The sequence below is a fragment of the Nothobranchius furzeri genome, chromosome 19 (genome assembly GCF_043380555.1).
Source record: "Nothobranchius furzeri strain GRZ-AD chromosome 19, NfurGRZ-RIMD1, whole genome shotgun sequence".
Taxonomy (NCBI): Eukaryota; Metazoa; Chordata; class Actinopteri; order Cyprinodontiformes; family Nothobranchiidae; genus Nothobranchius; species Nothobranchius furzeri.
Genome location: NC_091759.1, coordinates 14,895,041 through 14,917,230, shown reverse-complemented (window position 1 = coordinate 14,917,230; position 22,190 = coordinate 14,895,041). Strand labels below are relative to the sequence as shown.

Genomic DNA, 22,190 nt, shown 5'->3' with positions numbered 1-22,190 from the left:
GACCCCCTAATGGAAAAGATGCTCAAAAGGCCTCCGTCCCACAGTTGGATCGACTTTAAGAGACGGTCCTGGTGCAGCTGGACTCTAAAATTACATCTTTCCAAAACTGATACAGAAAAAAAGATGAGAAAAGGAATTACAGCAACTCATTAGTCAAACAATGTGATTCTCTTGAAAACAGAGCACATGGAGTTCATCTGTACATCAGCTTTATTTGACACCTGTTGATCCTTTACATTATTTACATATGTGCAAAAGAAACAAATCAGAAGGTGGAAATCCCCAGACGTGTTTGGCAAACAGCTCAAACCTCACAGGAAGCCAGCTACCTTCCTCTCATTTTATTTTCTAGAAGGCAAAAATCTGGTCTGAAATCACACTACCCATGATCCTCTTGGAAACACTGGTGATCTACAGACTTTGAACTTCACTGCTCGTGAAAAGCCCCAACATTATCGTGGAATACTGCAAAAACGCATCTCTAACTATTTCTGCCAATTCTGTTTCACTGCAACATCCGTGAGGCCACTCTCGTGTCTAAAGAGGAAAAGTGAAAGCAAATCTAAGTCGCATCGGGGCATGGAGTTAAGCTGTTGCAGCTGAACGAAGGAAGAAAGGCCATCCTGCACATTAAAATGGGCAACAAATTGAGGAAAATTGAATTTTCCGTTTCATTTGAGAGCAGCAAAGAAGCCATGGGTGCCTGGCTTTTCTGGGGTTTTGTAACAAGTTGAAGGAAGAATACACTAAAAGGAAAAAAAAGCAGTCCTGACGTGATCCTCAGTCAAGTTCTGCAACAACTTAATAGGCTTAGAATTAGCTCGTGAGAGGCTTGTCGAAATGGATTACTGTAAAATTTGTCGCCAGAGGAAACGTCGAGCCGTAACACGGTGATGAGATTGAGTCAAACAACAGCATTAAGAAAAAGGAGAGCGGAGAACCTGTGGCTCGTGAAGGAGGCTGTGTGCAGACGTCTTCTCTTCCCTGAAGGTGAGAGCTGCTGCATGCATAAGCAGGACTAGAGACCAGCATTGTGCTCCGCCGGGTAAACAAATACAAACACCTTTATCGCACCCGAGCCAGCCTCACAGCTCCGCCACGTAATGCACTAGGTAGTTAGGAAGAATAAATAAAAACGACTGAATAAAAGTGCTTCCACTGACATCCTCGTACACATTCAGGTTTGAGCATGGAAATATTCATGCCACTGCCCTTAAACACAAGCAGTCTCTGTTTCACATCATTAAACGGGTTCTGAAGCTAAAGGGTGGTACGATTAGCTGTTGCATGTTTTACCCATAGTTCAAGGATTACTCTGATCACTTCTACTGCCTTTCATGGTTCAAAACATAACTTTTAATGAAATCAACGGCACGCCGGCGGCCAAAGCCCATCAAATGAAGTTAGATCTACTAGAGAGGTCTTATAGGAAGCTTCATGGAACACAGCCAATCCATCAGAAGGTAGACGGAGAAAACAAAAACCATACAGGAAGTCTTTTTTTAAACAAAAGATGTAGAGATTCCTTCTTCAGCCAATCTACAATTCTACATAGAAGCTAACAATGTTTAGGGAAAATAAGGAGTTTTAACTAAAAGTGAGAAAACCATAAGATTCCTCACTGCTCATCAATGAGCACCAGAAACCCATCTGGAGCATCCATTTCAGTAAAACTAAAGTCGGAATGATGTTTGTTGTATTTTAGTGATTTGAAAGTAAATCTCAGCATGTTTAAATGTTTGGACAAAAACGGCAAACCTACAATTATTTCTTATTAAATCTAAGCAACTATCAATCACACGATGGCATTTTAGGCCCTCTCAGACAACTCAAACGTCTACATATGATTTCTAAGAATGAAGTACTTGGTCTGTTTCTTAGTGCTTTTAGATTGAAGATTCTGAGTAAACGTCTGCCAGGAAACTAAAAAAACATGAGTTTGTTCCTGTTGCAGCAGAGCACGTGGAACGTCCTTCACACCAAGTCTTAGAACATCTACCTCCAGATACGTGAGAAGCTAGAATTTGTTCCGATTAAAACTTGTTTTGAAATATTCGGTCACCATATTTCAGTTGCACAGGCCTTTCACTTTTTAACTCCAAGTACATTTTGTTTTTCGATGGAAATCATATTTAGGCTCAACGTCGACTTTTTCACGACTTATAAACTTTATTGTCAAAACAGATTTTTGTTCTGGGTCACCCTAGCACGCCATCTTAAAATCTGAAAAAATCTCATTCAGGGATAAGAAACTTGATTTAAGTGCTCAGATTTAAACTAAAAGTCCAGCTGCCTAAAAAGGGAACAAAAGTTAACTGCTCTAAGAATAAGTTACCATCGGTCTTTTGAGATTCGTGACAAGTAGACTTTGTTCAGGAGTTTTTTAGAAAAGTACTAAATAAAAAACGTTAATCAGAAATGACTGACCACCGTGTGGTGATGATGCTTAAGTGGTGCAGCAGGATCCCGTCTGATGTCTGAACGGAGTTTGGCGACGCCAGTAAGAAAAAATGCGACACTGAAAATGACTACTGGATCTTCTCAGCTCTCCTCAGTAAAGTGTTTAAAGCTGGATTGAAATAAAAGCAACTGCTCTTGATTGTCATACATTCTTGTCAACTGGTGGGGGTGGGGTTTGGGGGGGGGGGGTGTTCACCCAGGACCAGTCAACTCATCTTGAGTTTTAACGTAAGAACAGAAAATGTAGCCCAAGTGTCCGCGGGCTGGGTTCTTGCTGATAAGGACGAAAGGTCTCCACCCATTGAAGCAAAGCAGCAGCTGATAGAAAGCGAAGCAGGAATCACTAAGCACCAAAGATCTGACGTTTGTCTACAAATACCATCATGCTGTTTGTTTTCATTACCTGAGCATTCAGGGTAAAAATGCATCCGATGCCAAACTAGGCTCAAATCACGATGCCACTATTAGAAACAGTAAGAACGCTGGTGGTGGTGACGGCATTCTGCCAGGCTGTAAACATTTTTCAAACATAATCCAGCAGCTGAGGTGTCTGGGGTTTCATGGGCCCTTTGAATCCTGAACAAACACTGGAAGAAGCAAAATAAATCACAGGGAAATGTCTCGTATTGCATTTCGTCACAATTAGCACCGAGTTGATGATGGTATTGAAGACAAGTGACTGGTTCCTTCTGACTGGTGTTTGGGGTAGTTTGGTTCTTCCGTGTGAGGAGGAAGTGATGCTGTGATGTGAACGGCCTGAGACGAAGCTGCAGTTCGGAGCAGCAGCAGCAGCAGCAGCTGTGGGTATCACACCTCTCTCTTTCATTGCAAAGACACAGCTAGTAGAAGACCGAGTGTGCTTAGGACATAAAAGTCTATTCTAACTATTCCTTCCTAGTTACAAACCACAACGCCACAGTATCGAAGGTCAACAGCAGACGAGATGTGCTGGATGGCTCAAGTTCATGGTCCGCTTTGCCCGTCCATCACGTGTCCCAGTCCAGCTCTCTGCAAGCGATACGGACCAATCGGAGTTCCAGTTCAAAGGCGTCGGGCCGTTCCTGAGGGTTGGCCGACAGCATCTCCCTGATCAGCTGCTTCATGTGGCTGTTCATGCTCTTTTTCCTGGCAGGGATCAGCAGCTCCATCTTTGGGTTTTCTAACAGAGCCTCCCCTAGCGGTACAATCTCTGAGCCCTGCTGCACGTAGCTCCCCAGCAGCTCCTTCTGAGTCTCCACATCTACAAAGGTGATGCGTTCCACCATGGCCCAAATGATCACCCCCAGGGCAAAAATGTCAGCCTTGGCTGTATAATGGCCTTCCCAGACTTCTGGAGCCATGTAGAAGTCTGTTCCACACGCCGTGGACAGGAAGCACTTGTTGACGCTGGCTGGCTCCTCTGGGTTGAGCCCTGAGGTGGAGCAAACCTTGCTCAGACCAAAGTCGGCCACCTTGAGAGTGGGTTCGCATGAGCCGGCAGGCGTGCACGCCTGCGAGATGAGGATGTTGTCTGGTTTGAGGTCGCGGTGTATGATCTGGTTTCGGTGCAGGAAGGCCAGGGCACTGCCCAGCTGCAGCATGAAGCTGGTGTTGGTCTTCCGGCTGGGCTTTCGGGACAGCAGGTATGCGTTCATGTCCCCTCCATCACAAAAGTCCGTGACAAACCACAAGTAGTAGGCACAGCAAGGGTCAAAGGAGATCTCACCTTTGAGAGAGGTTTCCACAAGCTGCAGATCAAACAGAAAAGGAAGAACGTGTTAAAACGTGAATCAGCAGAAGACACAAACATGTGATGAAGTCCTCAAAGGTGCTCGTTTGGTCCAGCAGCAGTCTCTCACCGACTTTCAAGGACTGTGTGATTTTACAGCAACAGGCCGATAGTTGTGTGGAAAAGACATGGATGAATTTAGGAATAAAACATTTCAGATGAGAAATTAGGATTAATTCATAAAATTGATTAGGGATGTTTCAATACAGAAACCAGATAGGTGGATCTCAGGGAAACAGGCAGGTACGGAGAACTCTAGACCACCAGTAGCTAAAGATTTTCCTCTGCTGGTCGGTCTAGCCACACTCCATTGTAGCATTGGCAGGTCAACCAATGGCCGTACAAGTTGTGTGTGTAGCCAATCACAGCGCTCTATGCTCTATACCCGATTCCAATCCTTTGAATATCCCGTGATAAGGACCTGATCTGATCACATGATCGGATCGTAGCATCCTTTGGCATTTACTCTGAACAATTTAGACTTGGGCTTTTCTTTGAGACACGAGTACACATACAGTAGGTACTGAAGTACCTTATATTGAATAAGGATGTATTTGCTCCTACATTTATTCAGTGGTGTACGGTGAACTGCCCCATTGACTCATTTCTGTAGTGACAAATGGGTCACTTTGTTTGATGCCAGGGTATCTGCAGGTTTAAGGGTGCCCAATTTAAGACTTTTTAAGACCTTTTTTAAGGCCACTTTGACCAAATTTAAGCTATTTTTAAAATTAAATTTAAGCTATAATTTCCAGCTATTGCCTGGAACCGGTGCTAACCACGTCGTGAACGTGGGATTAGCCATCCAATTACCATTAAACTTGCACTTCCCCATGGCACAAGCTCCCACTAGCTTAACCAGCTAATGTGCTCAACTAAAAATAGCCCCCTTTCACAACCAACTGAATGTGTACGGTTCCGCTTACATCATACACAAAAAATGCTGAACACTAACTAGAAATTCACGAAAATTTTACAGAAATAAAAGAATCTTGTTTATTGGGTCTTTGGTAATTTAAGACCTTTGGAAACTGTTTTTAAGGATTATTTGTAATTTTTAAGGATTTTTAAGGCCTTAAATTTGGAAAAGCAAATTTAAGGCTTTTTAAGACTTTTTAAGGACCCGCGGATACCCTGTGATGCTCTGATTGGTCCTAGCGCTGCCCAAGTGTGTGCAGAGACAGTCTAAAAGACAAGCACATGTTCCGATCAAAGACTGAGATGTTTCAGGGGTCATGGTCTGACTATATATATATATATATATATATATATATATATAGGATGGCTTGCCAGGCTACTAGTAGTTATAGTACCTAAGGAAACAAGTCTGATTTTGAACAAAACTTGGAAAATTCAAAACATGCTAAATAATGTCCACCTCACGGTTTTATATGGGTCAAAACTATTCCAGACTCAGAAAATCATTTAATTAAAAGTTTCATTTCCAGCTTTGAGAAACAGAACTCAATTGGTTCTAGTTAGTGATTTTTTTTATCCTGCCAAAACAAAACCTTGGCAGAAACCTTGCATGCCAATTAGCAACTGCAACTTCCCAGCCTGGGATTAATAAAATTCATCCATCCATCTATCTAGCATGCACTTTGAGCTGCAGCAGCTGCCTGATCGATAGGAAACAAGAGTCCAACAAGAGAGCTGAAACAACGGAAAGGCTGGGTCCTCCCATCCAGTTGAGTCTGAGGTTTGTAGCAAATACAAACAACATGAAAAGGTGTAAGTGCAAAACATACAAGATGCATTTAAGGCGTTTTTGGACACAAGGAGAACACAAAAGCACTCAGACAGAAATACAAAACACCATGCTGGTGGTCAGAGTAGGGGGCACTAAAGAAAGTGTCTTGGCTGGGCATTAGAAATCAGCAGGGAGAGCTCTACGACAGACAACTTGTCCTGCATCTGACTTTAAAACCATCTGTAGGGCATCCTCTTTCTAAGGCCACATATCTGTTACATTAGACACTTTACATGACTGAATGATTTGAAATTGTATTTATCTCAATAAAAATAAGCAGAAGTCACCTTGTTAGCTTTCTTGGGCCTCTAACTTCGTTCAGTGTATGCTCTGTTAAACAACCCTGTGCAACGTTTGACTGTCCCTTTATATTTGATAAACAAACCAGTTCTATCACCCTAACAAGCTCCAAAAGCTAACTACTAGCATTGCTAACGCCCTGCTTCCATGTACCTCATCTAGAACAGTGGTTCCTAACCTGGGGGTCCCGACCCCCACAAGGGGGCGCCAAAGCCTCTCAGTGGGTCGCCAGGACCTCTCCACTTTAAGGGGTTAAAACTTCATTTATTACTTGTTTATAGCCTACATTGTGCTCACAATTTTTTTCATGAGTGAAAAGTTTACTGATATTAAGACAGGAAATAATTAGTACAGAAAGAGTAACACACTTTTAAGAACATTTTGCTCAGCTCACGGTTTTATTTTCAAGTGTCAAAAGTTCATTAAAGATAGGACTGGTGGATTAATCACAGCCTTTACAGTAAATAATCTAGTATAACCAGTAATATACACATTTAAGTACATTTTGCTCAGTGTATTTTTTATGTGTCAAACGTTTATTGAAAGGAATGATTGATTCATCAGTGTTTACAAGAAACAATGTGTTCAGAAAAGTAATACAAACTGTCAAGCACATTATGCTCTGTTTGCTTTGGTTAATGACTTTGTTCTGTACTGGAGCCTACTATTACTGTTATCTATTGCATCAAAGCATATTAAAATGTGTTTGAACAATTTTATCATTTCTTAATAATGTTTGTACTGGAAGAGAGAATGGGAGGGGGTCGTCAAAAATTTTACTGGTAAAAAACGGATCCCTTGGGAAAAAGGTTGGGAACCACTGATCTAGAACAGTGAGACCAAACCACCAGATTCTCTTACAGGTTCCAAGAACTAAACGTGCTGTAATTCTAACTCTGACAGCAGGGTGGCAGCAGTGTTACCGCCTTCTTTCCTACGGAACGAGATCTCGAGATAACACTGGACGTGTCTTGGAAGCGTCTGACCTGAGTTTTCAAACTAAATTCAGTCTTGAAAACCACAAATATCTGGTTTTTAGTATCAAAATCTATCTCTACTGTAATGAGGTACAGATTCTCCTAGCTAAAATTACAGGTGATCTTTGCATTTGTGACATCTGATCTATGCAACAACCCCTTTCCCCATATACAATCTGCTCCATGGGATCATTTGCTTTAGATTTAACCTCCTTTTCATGCAACAGACATCCTGAGCAATGTGCAGAAGATAGAAAACCTGCCACAAAAAAAGCTGTCATGTGTGTGCTGCGTCACTGGTCGAGCGAATCCACCAAGCAGAAGCAACAGAGGAAAACTCCCACAGTTGTCAGATAATTCCACCCTATTATCACCGGCCCCTTTGTAAACACACACTGGAACGTCACACAGCAGTTAAAGAGGGAGAGGGAGAAAGGAATTCTGGGAACGTGTCCAGTGCTGGCGCTGCAGAAAACTGAATGAACAGTCTGACAATAGGCCAGTGAGCTGCTCAGAGCCTGTAAACAGGCCTGAGAGGCCGCCGTCACGCAGCGGGGAAGCACTGCAACATGACAGGCTGCCGAAATGCTGAGAAGAGGGACAATCCAACTCACCACCTCACCTTCACTGGAAATTCACGGAACTCCGGGACAGGATTCACCAAGAGAATAAATACGGAAGAGAAAATCTCGGCCAAAATCAAGGGTCTCCACGTGTTTATCACACTGTTTATACTGTACGCACTAATCTTTCTGCCAGGGAGTTGTTGTAAATGTAGAAACTGGTGCCATGAGCTTCAGGCAGGTGGGAGTGAGCGCAACAGTGGGAATGCTGCAGATATTTTCTGTGGGTGTCCCAGGTGCTCTTCAGGATCATGAAAACATCAAAGGAAAATCTGGAAGGAAAGGTGCAGCCCCGTACGGGGGGGGGGGTCCAGCCCTCCTCTACATTAACCCTCTGGGGTCCAGGGTGTAATTTGCCGTTTTTGACTAATTTAGAGTTTTCCTTTGTATTTCCAAAATAAAAGCCAGAACCACTGCCTTACATGGTATCAATCTTTTCAGCACAACCTGGACTTTATGAATTTATACTTATTTTTTATATTTGGACATAAAGGGGTTGCATATTAATTAGACCTTAAATCACTCAAAAACACAAAATCCGAATTGGAAAAAAGTTGTTTATTTTACTGTGAAACCAACAAACATTTATGACGAATGTTTTTTATAATTTAGAATGGTAATCTAGACTGTAAATTTATAAAAAAAATATGACTAAATATAGCAAATAACAAATGAAAAAAATAAATTATTAGCCCTCTGGGGTCCGTTTTTGACTCATTTTGGTTTCTCTTTTGTATTTTCTAATAAAAACAATAAATATTGCCTTATGGGGTATCATTTTATTCAGGACTACCTGGACTATCGGAATTTATACCTATTTTATTAATTTGGCAATAATGTACATGCATTTTGGAGTGGGGAGTGGCTCTGTCTCACGCCGAGATCTGACAGCTGCACGGCGCCGCCCACTCCTCTTGTTGGATCTCCGAGGAGCTGGATCTCTGCCTTCATCCTCTACCTCATCATGACCCAACTCTTCTATGAGGATGGATGGATCTGCCACATCGTCATCAACATCCTCGCGGTTTGCCTCAGACTCTGGCTGCGAGTCTCCGCCCACTTCCTCTGATTCCAGTTCAAAAACAGCTGTACTATCTGAACTGCCTGGTGGACATTTATCCTTCTCATCATCCTTTATTAAAGCCTAATAAAAGCCTACTAAACTGCAGAGACAATAAATCTGTCCAGATCGCTTCAAAGTATGAAGTTTACCGTTAATATCTGTCTTATTGTTTGTTATTACTCCGCTCGCGCCACTACTTTCCGCCAAGCGGCTCCTTTTTGCGCACATCTGGTTGCCCGTGCGGCCTTCCTCTCTCTCTCAGCTACATGATGATGCTTTTAATCAACTGAATATGTGAGACTTCCACCAACAGCAAAAGGATCTCATGTTTTTGTGGGTTTATGTTCACAAGCACATTCCCTCTCACGGATTACTAAACTGCTGGTTATCAGATTGTCTAAAAATAGGTCGTTTTTTAGTTTAGCATAACTCCGCTTTTACGTTGCCTATTAACAAAATTTTAAAACTGGGGTGTAGTTTATAATCTCCTTTTTAAAGCTGAACTGAAACCGAAACTCAGGGAGGCGGAGTCTTGCTGCTACAGCGTCCCAAATCAGACCTGTTCAAAAACGCGGATACGCGTCCACGGACCCCAGAGGGTTAAACACGCAGAACTCAGAAAACTAAAAATGGAAAAAGTGTTTCGATTTCCATGAAAATTATGTGATCAGCACATTCCAATCAACGTTGTTTAGTGCTGATCACCTGCAGCTCATCCTGCACTCAGACTTCATTCTCAACCAATTTAAAACCAGCTCAGCTGGCTGTTCAAGTACTATTAATGGTTAGAAGGTAGGACATTTGACAACTCAAACTATAACTAAACCTGCTCTGCCACTCTTACCTGGACAGGTAATTATAAAGGATATTTATATTACAGTAAATGCCAAAGAAAACTGGTCTGTGAATCAAACAAAGCTGTTTCTGTTCAGGTGAAGCAGCGACTGTTAAAAGGTGCAGTCCACCCAGTCAGATCCACTTTCATACCAGTATAAAACATCAGAAACCAGCAAACTACTTTTGCTTCCTGAACCTCAGCCAGTCCTTCAGCTGCACACTAACGCGCAGCTAGCTAGCTAGATAGTTAAACGCAGGTGCAACGTTACAAGAAGCAGGCCCGCTAAAGGGACAAAAGGAAGTTAGAAAACATTCACAAGAACGAACCCTAACATACATTAAATAATATAAAACTGACCAATAAAAAACCATCCACTGCTTTTGGTTTTATTTGTTTGCACTGTGGAGTAAATGCAGAAACACGTGTTCTATAAACTGTGGTCATGAGTAAATTCAGTTGGGTTGGTTTGTCTAGCTAAAGAAGAATGAACACAGTTCACTCTGTACAAACCTCCTGTCACTGTCAAGCCTTTGGAGCTGAGGAACTGCTTATAACCAGTTAACCATAGAGACATCTGACAGACAGGTTTAAAACCAACCAGCAGCTGTCGCCTAAATCAACACTTTAGTCATTCTCTAAACTTCTGTCCACAGCTGTAATCCCAAAAGATTTAGCCTAGAGCTGAAATAGAATGTCAACCAACACCCTACAACAAAGGGTTCACAGTCGATCCTCAAGATTAGCTGTTGAAGTGAATTCTGCATCCTCACCTCGAGATAGAGCGGGGAGCTGGAGCCGTGGTTCATCCTCTGGGCCAGGTGATCTCGCTGTAGGATGCACTCCTCCAGGTGGATGACGTTTGGGTGCTGGCTCTGGATGCTGCTCAAGGCCCAGAACTCTCTCAGGGCAAGTTCCACATTCTCTGGAGAGTGGCAGCGGATCTTCTTCACCGCCACCCGGGCCCGTGTACGCTTCACCACTGCTTCATAGACCACGCCGTAACTGCCGCGCCCCACCTCCTGGATTAGCTCGTATTTCGGCTGGCTGCTTACCATCCTAGTCCTCACTGTGGAGAAACAAGTGGTTAACTTCATCTGACAGGTTGACTTAGCAAGTCAACAACAATGGAAAAACTACTTTTGGGTGGGTATATTAACTCTTTAACTTGATCAAATCTCACCACTGCTTGAGGGATGCTACTAGAATGAAAGTCACTGACCACCACCAAATAGCTCCACTCTGAACCCACCGACTAAAGCCAGTGCCTGCAGTCATCTGGACATGTGAACTCAGAATATTTTAGGCTTTGTATTATCAGAGACATTTCACAACAAAAAATATCTGATTTTTCATGATCAACGCTCCCCCAACACAGGCCTCTTGATGCTCATTGAAGCCAAGATGACTGGCTTTACTTTTATTTGCTTCCTTATTTGAATAACCAACCAAATGCAGCACCCATGTGGCCCTAAACTAAGGTTGGATGATATGTTAATATTTTTAAAGTTGGAAGCTAAAATGAGGATGCTAATGAAGTTTGTGTAAGAAAAGGACACATCTTAAAGTCGTTTTTAAAGTTTCCAGCAGTGTCTTTTCTTGGATTAGATGCAAGACTTCTGGTGGACAATTTTATTGTCGAACTTTTATTGGACCCTTGCGGACGCTTTTGTTCAAGGTTGATCCGCTCTGGCAATGATGAGGCTTTGAAAGGCGAGTTTAGGGCTGCAACAAACAATTATTTGGATAATCGATTAATCGGATGGGGTCTCGACACGATTAATCGATTAATCGGATTACATGGGGAAATTTTTAAAAACTGCTAGGGAAACGTTATTTCTCTCCTTCCTTCACTTTATTTAACACAACATTATTAGAAAACAGTTCAATAGCAGAAAAACAACATGCCATCACCTAAATTGTCTTATAAGGTGTATAGACAGAGACCCTAAGCTACATCTACCTGTGACCTAAAATGCTTGGTCCAAGTTAAACAGCTTAAGGGCAATTCTCATCTGTTTTGTTTGATCTCATCTGTTGACATTTATTTTAAATGTAATTAAACATAGGCTGTGAATTAATCAAAATTGATCACTATTTCCAAAAATGACTGAAAAAATACCAAATAAAACAAAAGTAAATGAATGCCATCCTCCTTGCGATAAAGTCACATCAAGAAATGCTGCTGATCACTCCAATGATCCCAAATAGACTCACATTAGGCCACATGAAAGCAACTGAACCCAAAAATATATTAACCAGTATATAACTGCACTCTCACACAACACGCCTGCAGCAACAGTTAGGACTCCTCCCTCCCTTTTAAAAGCGTTTTTGCTTCTGAGGACATTGTGGTTGTAAAACCACATGCTAGTAGTCTGGCCCCGGTGTGATCAACCAGTTTCTGCGGGAATGTGACGGCGGAACCAGGGCCAGATTAACACTTTGTTGTACCCTGGGCAACAATATTCAAGGGCTCCATCATCATGACCCAAGGATCACCATAATATGGTCACATACAGAATATTTTACTGTAATATGCAGTAAATATACTCAATACTTGAATGCCTGACAACACGTAACCCGCCCAGAGTAACCTTTGACCCACCTCGTGTGGACTGACCAATGAGGAGAGGGTCTTAACTTGAGGCCCTCTCTTCATTGGTCAGTCTGCATGAGACTGACTCTCAACTAACATTCAAAGTCATAGGCAGCGAAGCGTCTCTGCAGCGCAAAAGCCCGGGTGGACAGGTTGTTTAATGTAGGGTGACCATATTTCCATTTCCAAACAAGAGGACAGGGGATCTGTGCCTATGACGTCACACTATGGCAACGCCACACAAACCATGTTGGGACCCATTTTTTGTAAGAACTAAATTAATATCAGATTCTGCCAATTAAAGGGCTCTAAAACAGTTAATATCTAAATATTTTGCATATTTAATGCAAAATCTCATTTTTATGCTTTAGTGCTGCAACAAGGTTTTATTAATAATAAATTATTATACCTTTTGTTTTACTACAGCATCGGTAAGCTTCCTGTTTACAGATTATTAAGGATGCTTGTTTCAGCTGTGAGATTAGACGATAGGATCAATGAAAAAATAAGTTGTCACAAACTCCATGGAAACTTTCAGAGAATCCACAAATAGTGGCTTTCAAATTGTTTTGTTACTTTTTGCAAGTTTAGAAAAGAAGCAGATGAGACAGCATGTCTGATAATTTAGTTTTTCATCTGATAATATTAGAACATGTCAGTAATGTCTGAGGGGCTTTTATAAACACAGTATAAGTAATACTCCTCGAGAGGGCATGAATTACACAGAGGCTTCTGGGGAACCCAGTTATTGGGGGGGGGGGGGGCATTTTGCCTTGGCCCCCAAAATGTCTTGAAACGGCCCTGGGTGTGACTGAGTTTTGAAGGTGATCTGAATTGTATCAGATGTATAAATATGACATGTGTATAACTTATTGTTTTATACAGGTAAAAAACGTGTAGTGGAGATAAATCTACTTACATTTTACTTTTTCTTGTTTTTATTTAACTATTTTCCTGTCCTGTCTGTCTCTCATCTTCCTGCATCTCCTCTTAATTCTCCAGAAAATCTGTTGCCTGGATTCTTACCTTTTCACCTCATCAGTTACTTTTGAGCAGATCAAAGAGATCTCCTGACCGCAAAGCGCAGAGCGCGTTTTCGATGCTGCGTGAGGTGACATCACCACAGCACAGGTGATGAGCTCCGCAGTAGCGCGCTTCAGGCACAAATAAGACAGAAAATAGAGAACATGTGCAGACAAGAACGATCGTGTGCTAATTATAGTTTTTTGGTTTTGCCACTTTGAGAATGGACCGTGCGCTGGAAGCAGCTGCCTGGATCGCTGCGCAACATTGCGGAACCGGTTCGCAGCAGCGCAAGTCTGCAGGCTCTCCCTCGCGCTGATCTGCCGGTACCGGCTCTCTCTCGCGCTGATCTGCGGCTCTCCCTCGCGCTGATCTGCGGCTCTCCCTCGCGCTGATCTGACTTGCTCTGGTCTGCGCGCAACGGTGGGCGGGGGGGCGCTTTTGGAAGAGTTGTGCGACACAACGAATCGATGACGCAATTCGTTGCCAACGCTTTTAGTAATCGATTTTCATCGAATTTATCGATGCGTTGTTGCAGCCCTAGGCGAGTTAGATATTATTTTAATATTCCAAGTGGTTGGACAAACGTGTCTACTTGTCTACAGTAATGGTTGTATCTAGGGATGTAAGAAAATATCGATATGGCTATATATCGTGATACTTTTCCCAGCAATATTATATCGATATTCAAAAGCCGTGTATCTAAATCCTGAAAGAATTTACATGCAAACATTTGTGTATTTTCTTTTCGTTTAGCGCAATTCAATCGCCGCCCGCTTGTTGGCAGCAGTGAGCAGCGGGTTTTGTTTCTACCACTGAAATGTAAATCCCTCCATCATGGTTCAGATACCTCATGTTAAACATGTTACGTATCAGTTTGGACTGTTTATTGAACATTCTTACAATAAATTCAGTAAAAAAATTGCTTGTAACGTCTGACTGAATGTATCGCAATATATCGTGATATATCGTATCATTTCCCCTGTATCGTGATACGTATCGTATCGCCAGAATTTCAAAAATACACATCCCTAGTTGTATCCTTGATGGACATATAAAAAATGCCTGGAGGCATTTAAGGTCCCATCTGGAGAACTATTCCATAATCACATGTCCGATTGTCCAACCTTACCCTGGAATTATATTTTTACTATTTACCAGTTAATGTAACAACTCTTCAAGCTCGTTCAGATCGTGTCACCGACCGAGGATGCATGCAAGCTTAAGCTCGCCTTCATCAATGTGACAGAACCCAGTTAGGGAAAACCATGTTTAGTGCTTCAGCAGCTGTGCCACAGAACTGAGATGTTATCGTATCGTGAGACATGTACCGCTAATCTTATCGTAAGGTGCCGTGAGGTTCCCAGCCTTATGCAACACTGACATGTTGTACCCAAATCTTAAGTAAAAGATCATATTTTTGGTGGGAGGGGATTTTGTAGCCACCGGGGGGGGGTGGGGGGGGGGGGGGGGGGGGGGGGCTCATTCTCGTTTCTCACAGCCATTTTAAAGCTTTACTTTTGCTTATTTCCAGTGTTTTTAGTTTTACTTTAATTCCCCTTTCACTGTGAAAACTAAATAATACAGGAGGTAAACTAAAGATTTTTGCAAGTTAATTAAAAAATATTGACAGATGCATGAAGTAGTGAGATTGTTGGTAATTCAGTTGTTTATTTAAAGAGCTGTGAAACAAAACAGCTCTTTAAACATGCAGACAGCTGGCTGGGTTTCACCATTTAAGTCAAGTGGTAAGTAAAATGGCTACTTAATTTGGTTTTAGCAGTAAAGAGTCCAAGCAGCAGCAGAACTGCTGTGTTTAGACACCGTCACCCATTAACCTCCAGAGCTGCGAACTCAAAGGAGGACAACTGCTGCCACACGCACGGTGTAAATAAGCTGCTGTTGACTAAACCTACATTATATGATGAGCAAGCATGTTATGAGTTAGTCTGTTACCATGGTGATCTAGCCACACTAGATATAGAAAACTTTGACTTTTACCTCTATATCAGGAGTGGACAATCCTGGTAATGGAGGGCCGCTATCCAGCATGTTTTAGTTGTGTTTCTGCTCCAACACACAGGTTTCTGGATAAATCACATGTTCAGCAGCTCATCAGGCTCTGCAGCAGCCTGTTAAACAGCAGCAGATTCAAACCAGGTGTGTTTAAGAAGAGAAACAACTAAAACCTGCTGTACTGCAACTGGACCCTATTCCAACAGTTTGTTAAATCCTGCCTTTCTTCTCTGCTCCCTTTTATAACAGCCATTATTCATTCCTCACTATCCTCTGGTACGGTCCCATCCCTATTCAAATCTGCTTCAGTCAGCCCTATTCTAAAAAAACCTGGTTTAGATCCCAATGATTTCAATAACCTGCGTCCCATTTCCCATCTTCCCTTCATTTCCAAAGTCCTAGAGAAAACTGTTGCATCTCAGCTCCATTCCCATCTCACCCGCAATAACCTTTATGAACAGTTTCAGTCTGGTTTCCGTCCCCACCACAGCACAGAAACAGCTCTCATCAAGATCACTAACGACCTACTCATTGCTGCTGATTCTGGTTTAATCTCTATCCTCATTCTCCTCGATCCGAGTGCGGCCTTTGACACCATTTCTCATCCCATCCTCCTCAATAGACTCTCTTCCTTAGGCATCACTCACACCCCCCTCAGCTGGTTTCAATCTTACCTTACTGGCCGCACTCAGTTCATCCAGTTAAAATCCTTTACCTCAGAACCCTCCCCAGTCAAGTCAGGTGTGCCCCAGGGCTCTGTCCTGGGGCCCCTCCTCTTCATAGTATACCTCCTCCCTATCGGCAAAATCTTCCGCAAATTCAATATCCAGTTTCACTGCTTTGCGGATGACACCCAGCTCTACATTTCCAGTAAGCCCAACTCAACTCTCCCACCATCCTCCCTTACACTCTGCCTCTCTGAAATCAAATCATGGTTCACCTCTAATTTCCTCAAACTCAACGGCAATAAAACTGAACTTCTTCTAGTTGGCACTAACTCCACCCTCTCAACATCTGACAGCTTTTCTTTAACTATTGACAGCGCCATAGTCTCCCCCTCCCCTCCCCTCACGTCAAGAGTCTGGGTGTTGTAGCGTTATGAAGTTTATAATGGTCTGCCCTTAACAGCTGCCCCTTCACACAGTACCATCGCCAAGGTCGGACGCTTGGTTTAACTTCATAACGCTACAGTGTCATTCTTGACAGCTCACTTTCTTTTCAAGCTCACATTAATAACTTAATTCGGTCAGCATACTTCCATCTACGTTCCATTAACCGTCTCCGTCCCTCACTGACCCCTCACACTGCCGCCATTCTCGTCCACAGCCTCGTCACCTCCCGTATCGACTATTGCAATTCACTTCTTTATGGTCTTCCCAACAAACTCCTTCATAAACTGCAAATGGTCCAGAATTCAGCAGCCCGTATTATCACCAGAACCCCTTCCTTTCACCACATCACCCTGGTTCTCCAGCAGCTTCACTGGCTCCCAGTTAAATTCAGGTCCATCTTCAAAATTCTCCTCCATACCTTCAAAGCTATCCACAACCTCTCTCCTCCATATATCTCAGACCTTATAAGTATTCACACCCCATCCCGTTCACTCAGATCATCTTCTTCCATCCATCTTGCGGTTCCTTCTGCCCGTCTCGCTACCATGGGGAGCAGAGCTTTCAGCCGCTCTGCTCCCCGTCTCTGGAACTCACTTCCCCCAGACATCAGGAACATCGACAGTTTTACCCTTTTCCAATCAAAACTCAAAACACACATGTTTAAATCTGCCTACAACCTCAGATTTTCTTGAACTGTTTCTCTCTTTGTTTTTTCTTGTTTGGGTTTTATTATTGTTTTATTGTATTTTATTACGTGTTTTCTGTAAAGTGACCTTGGGTGTCCTGAAAGGCGCTTTGAAATAAAATGTATTATTATTATTATTACTGCGGCCCTCAAGGACCAGGATTGCCCATCCGTGCTCTACATGATTGTTAAGCAGTAATGCTTTGTAGCACAGCACTCTGGACAAGTCAACCGTCCATCATCAGGGAGCCTTTGGTTTGTAAGTAGTCCGACCGTGGCGGTAATGTGGAGCAATCATTTCCTTTATACATAAGATTAAGCGATGGCAGTATAAAGGGGGTCTGGGGTCGGTCTTTGCGCTGCCGCGAACTTCTGTTCTGTTGGACATAACTTGCTTTTTGTTGAGATCAAAGCCGTGCTCCCCAAGTTTTTTTTAATCAAGCCGCTCCCAAAAGTGTCTGTCCTCCACAGTCCCCGTGCAGTCTCTGGCGATCTGACCTCCAGCTCAGAGAGACGCTTCTGGAGCTCTGCAGCACTCCAGATTATCATCTCAGCAGATTCTGTTAACAAAAGTGAAATGTATTGCCTGTGTTTACTTTCATTTTCAATGTAGCTGCCAGCCGGAGCTTGGCTTCTCATGCTTCTCATGCATTGTTCCACAAATGTGGAAAGACCTACCAAGCACTACCAGAACTGCGGTTTCCTTTTCAATTTTCTAGAAACTCCTGAAGACCCTGCTCTTCAGAGAGCATCTTCTAAACTAGCACCCTCCCTGCACCCGTCCCCCCTCTCTACTGTCCACTCCTTGTTCCCTCCTCATCCATGATTGATGTCAATGTTCTTGTTATTGTTAGCCTCAAGGGCAACATGCTGATAATTACTTGTAAGTCGCTTTGGACAAAAGCGTCTGCTAAACACATAAACATAAACTCACCATGTGATCATTACACCTCCCCGTTGCACCAAGTCGTAATAGGAAAGTCCGGTGTTGCTGCAATACTACCAAGCATGGCGACACGAATGCCGCACAATTCCAGCAATGCCATGTTCAGGAGTTCAGGAGACGCACCGTGGTGGCAGTATAATGCTGATTTGCCGGCAAGGTGCATCTTCTGAAAAGGGCTATAGAGACAGGAACACCCTTCATGGCCATATTCACCCACTTACACACACACTTATTTCAAATTAGGTACAAGGACTGGTGAGTATTAATGAGTTCAGGTTTACCTTGTTGAACAACCTCTGGGTACCTCTCTGAACTGGGTTTCATATTTAGTCCAGAGACATCTCTAGGTGGCACCTTTTCTCGTTTGTTCTGTTAAAGAAACAACGCATGATGTGCTGGTGCCACCGTGACTCGTCAGTAACTTGCACAGATAAGCGTATTTCTACGGAGACCTGGCCTTGCAGAATGAAACATCTTTGTGAAATCCCTCAGCTGTGTGTCCTTCGACCTGGCAAAGGAAATGGGAACTCTGGAGCTAACACTGATGAGCGCAACAACACATGTGACGCACTCTTCACCTCAGCACTGTAACGTAAGCCATTGAACCTTTACCAACAGCTCAGCTGAGAGGTGAACATCAATGCTGCCGTAGGGTGGCCCTGACACCCTGCGATCAGATACAGTTTACAAACACAAGTACAGGCACATGGTTTCAGACTATTTTGAGTCACCAGTTAACTTACAATTCCTGTTTTTGGTTACAAAGAGTAAAAATCCACATTACTTCAGTATGTGCAGGGCTACAGAGCCATTAGAAAAACACAGGAAGAATGCTCTGTGTTCAGAGTTTATGCTTAATTAACTATTTGAATTCTTGGTGTTTTCATTTGTCAGAGTTGAAAATATTAATCTCAATAAGGTGACACATCTCCTTGTTCAACAGCACCATTTCCATCTAGCTAGCAGCTGCTGAAGCGTGTGTACTCTACACGTACACCACGAATAAACCATTCTGCGTTTACCACGTTCCTGTTAGGATTTTGGTACACACATTAAGGACAGGTGTTGCCCACCACCTAGTTATTCCAAGAAACTGTTTTCAGCAGACTGAAGATTTGCAGAGTTGCTGCCATCTACAGGCTCGGCTTGCTCTTGTCCTTCACAATGCACTGGATTATTTTGCTGAAAACAACTTGTGTGGACTCAAGACTTTCTTCCCAGATGGACAGTGAATAGTATTTGGCTGTACAGAAACCCAGCTACATGTGCATGTGACCTAAAACTGTACAAAGCTGGGGAAACTGATTTAAACCAACTAAACACTGTGGTCATGAATTAGCTTCCCGACAGGGAACTTTACACCATTTTTCCGAAAAAACAGATTAAAAAACACACCAAGACTAAATCAAATGATTGTATAAGAACATATGATTAAGGTAATTAAACCATATCAGACATCCTAAAACAGGTAATGCATTTATATTAAACTTTTTCTCATTTTGAATTTATTCTAATGCAAAAACACCTGAAGTGAGTCCCCTTAGTTGTTCAAAGATTTGTGCTTGAAGGAAAAATGAAAAATGTGCCACATTTAGGAAGCAGAAGGCTGACATCTGCCTGTCCTTGGATAGCTAAAACCCTAATTATTAAATGTCTCATTTAAAACTACTAACAATGATAATAAACTAGACACCGTTGAGATTTATGATAAATGTTTCTCGTGACAAACAGCTGCTCTCCTGACAGACAGACAGGCAGCAGGCAGACAGACAGGTTAATCAGTCACCTGGTAACCTGATTGGCTAGGCTAGCAGCTAGTGGCCTGGTCACTGTCAGCTAACGTTAGCTAATCATGATAACACCAGCTAACAAAGAATCCAACACCCTCCTGTTGGTGCGGGAATTAATGTCGGGATTAGAGCGATTATGAGATTATAACCAGAAAAAGTTCACTGCTCTGGAGATGAGGATAATAGCTGGGCACGCGAGGCATGCGTGAAAACCGCAAGGTAGTGACAGTTTATTGTCCCCCGTGTGTGTGCTACCAGCCCCAAAACACAAAACACCTGCAGCAGAAGGCTGCCAAGAACGCACCCCACACAAAACCCAATGGCGGAATTAAAAAAGAGACACGCGTGGTTTCTTCAAACGCTGTCACCTTCCCAGGCTCACCTTTAAAGTCGCTTCTCGGAGGTTCGTTTGTTGTCTTCCTCACTCTCCCTCGCAGCCATTACCGCTGCACACGCTCTGCTCGCTCAGTCAAACGCTTGTGTGTCAAACACTGGACGTGAGAACGTGCAGCTGCTGAGCAGCGCAGCGCGCGCGCGCAGCAAGAAGTCAGAGCAGAGAACTTCCTGTGCCTTTCAAAATAAATGCCCGACGCCGAATATTTACAGACTTCCATCTGATGTTAAAGTGCGCTTTTAAGTTTTAAAAGTATGTATTTTTATACATGCTGTCTTTGAATCAGTGTTTATCTTGTTTACAATGCATTTTAAGGTCACACATTCTGTATATTGCTAGTTTGATACAGGACACTATGTCGCACATCTTATTTGAAAGGAAAATATATTCCTACATTTCATGTTCTACACTAAATTCGGTTAGCTTTATCCAATAAAATGCAGACACCTTCCGCCCACTGTCACTTTTAACTCATCCACAGCTACGCGTCATTGTCAAACCGCAAATAATTATTCTAGAAAACACCTTTTCTTTTCAATACGGAACTATTTTAAACCAGGAGTGTCTTCCTCAGACTGGGCCGAAGTGAAAAACGGGGATGAAGTTGAGGGCAAAACTTTATTTATTGAAAAATTAACTGTAACCGTGCACATTTTCTTTTATTTCCAGATATGTCATGTATATGGATAAAAAATAAAAAATAGAATAAAAATAAAATTAAATACAAAGGAATAAAAAGGAGAAAGAAAAAAATAGTAGTCACAAGAATAATATTAATAAAATATAAAAATGAAATAAAATGTAGAATAAAGATAAGGCATGAAAATTAAACATTTATAACAATGAAATAAAGTAGTAATTGAATGAAAAACCATTTTTTTAAATGTTAAAAATCAAGGATAGGCATAATTGTAGAAAGCATTTTATAAATAATATTTACAACCAACATAAACATGAATCTAGAGATGTAACTTTTATACTGTAAAGTAGTGTGATTAGTCGAGGTTAGATAAGTAATCCTGCTACGAGTCACATTTGCATCACGTGAGTTGTTCATTTGTTATGTTTGGAATTAGTTAATATTTTCTTTCGTTGTAGTTGTTTTTAGTTCCTTGCTGAGGGAGTTCCGAAGTTTAACATCTTTTATTTATAAGCTCATTCGTTTCAGAGTTATTCTACAAAATATTTGTTGAAAATCTGATTGTTGTTTTTCTGGTTTCTCTCTTGAATTACTTCTGAAATATTTACGAATATCATTTAGTACTGGATTGTAATTCAAATTAAAGGCACAGATCAAAGCCAAATTAAAGATGCAATAGCAAATTTGAAATTCCTCTAGTAGCATCATGAATGTCCTGTTCTTGACCTAAAGGTCATGATCTGCTGCATCTGCTCGAGTGGAGACATAATGTCTCTGACACAGGCCTAATCTACATGAGCTAGGCCAAGGTCTTTCATGTACTTGTCCTGTTCCTGAGCTGAGGTGAGCACTCTCTCCACACTAACCATCTCTGAGGCAATTTTCCACAGGTGAGGAGCGGAGGGAGCTGCAGGTGCACCGAATCTCCAATCTGGAGGTCGGGTATAAAGGGAGGATGGAGACGCCACAATAAGCCGGATGAATGCACCTGTTAGGTAGCCCCGGCTTTGTTTGCTCGTTTGCTTGCTAGAATCAGATATTGGATTTTTTGGCTCTGAACCTTGGACTGTTTTTCTGGATTACGCTTTTTGGATTTTCCTCTGAAGACTGTTTGTTTATTCTGTTCAGGATACTCCACTCTTCCCGCTACTCTTGCCGCTCGAACCCCGGACTTCCAGAACCACGTCCCATCCTCCTCTTCAACGCCTG

The 22,190-nt window shown here is 42.3% G+C and overlaps 2 protein-coding genes across 4 annotated transcripts in view; one reads left to right on the top strand and one right to left on the bottom strand.

Annotated features, from left to right (window-relative positions):
* Nucleotides 1-22,190, top strand: part of LOC129165156 (E3 SUMO-protein ligase ZBED1) — a 267,126-nt gene that overhangs the window by 137,565 nt on the left and 107,371 nt on the right. The gene's annotated exons all lie outside the window — the stretch shown is intronic.
* On the bottom strand, nucleotides 193-20,462 carry pdik1l (PDLIM1 interacting kinase 1 like). Its single transcript, XM_015973291.3, has 3 exons — nucleotides 20,330-20,462; nucleotides 10,550-10,845; nucleotides 193-4,187 (listed from the first exon to the last, which is right to left on the bottom strand). Exons 2-3 carry the CDS (start codon nucleotides 10,832-10,834, stop codon nucleotides 3,447-3,449), a joined length of 1,026 nt encoding a protein of 341 aa, XP_015828777.1. The 5' UTR covers nucleotides 10,835-10,845; nucleotides 20,330-20,462; the 3' UTR covers nucleotides 193-3,446.

Bases quoted from the DNA above. Each gene is read 5' to 3' on its own strand.
- pdik1l (XM_015973291.3), bottom strand. From the start codon at position 10,834: ATGGTAAGCAGCCAGCCGAAATACGAGCTAATCCAGGAGGTGGGGCGC. The intron at 4,188-10,549 runs GTGAGGATGCAG...TTTGATCTGCAG, and splicing joins GCTCCCCGCTCTATCTCGAG to CTTGTGGAAACCTCTCTCAA.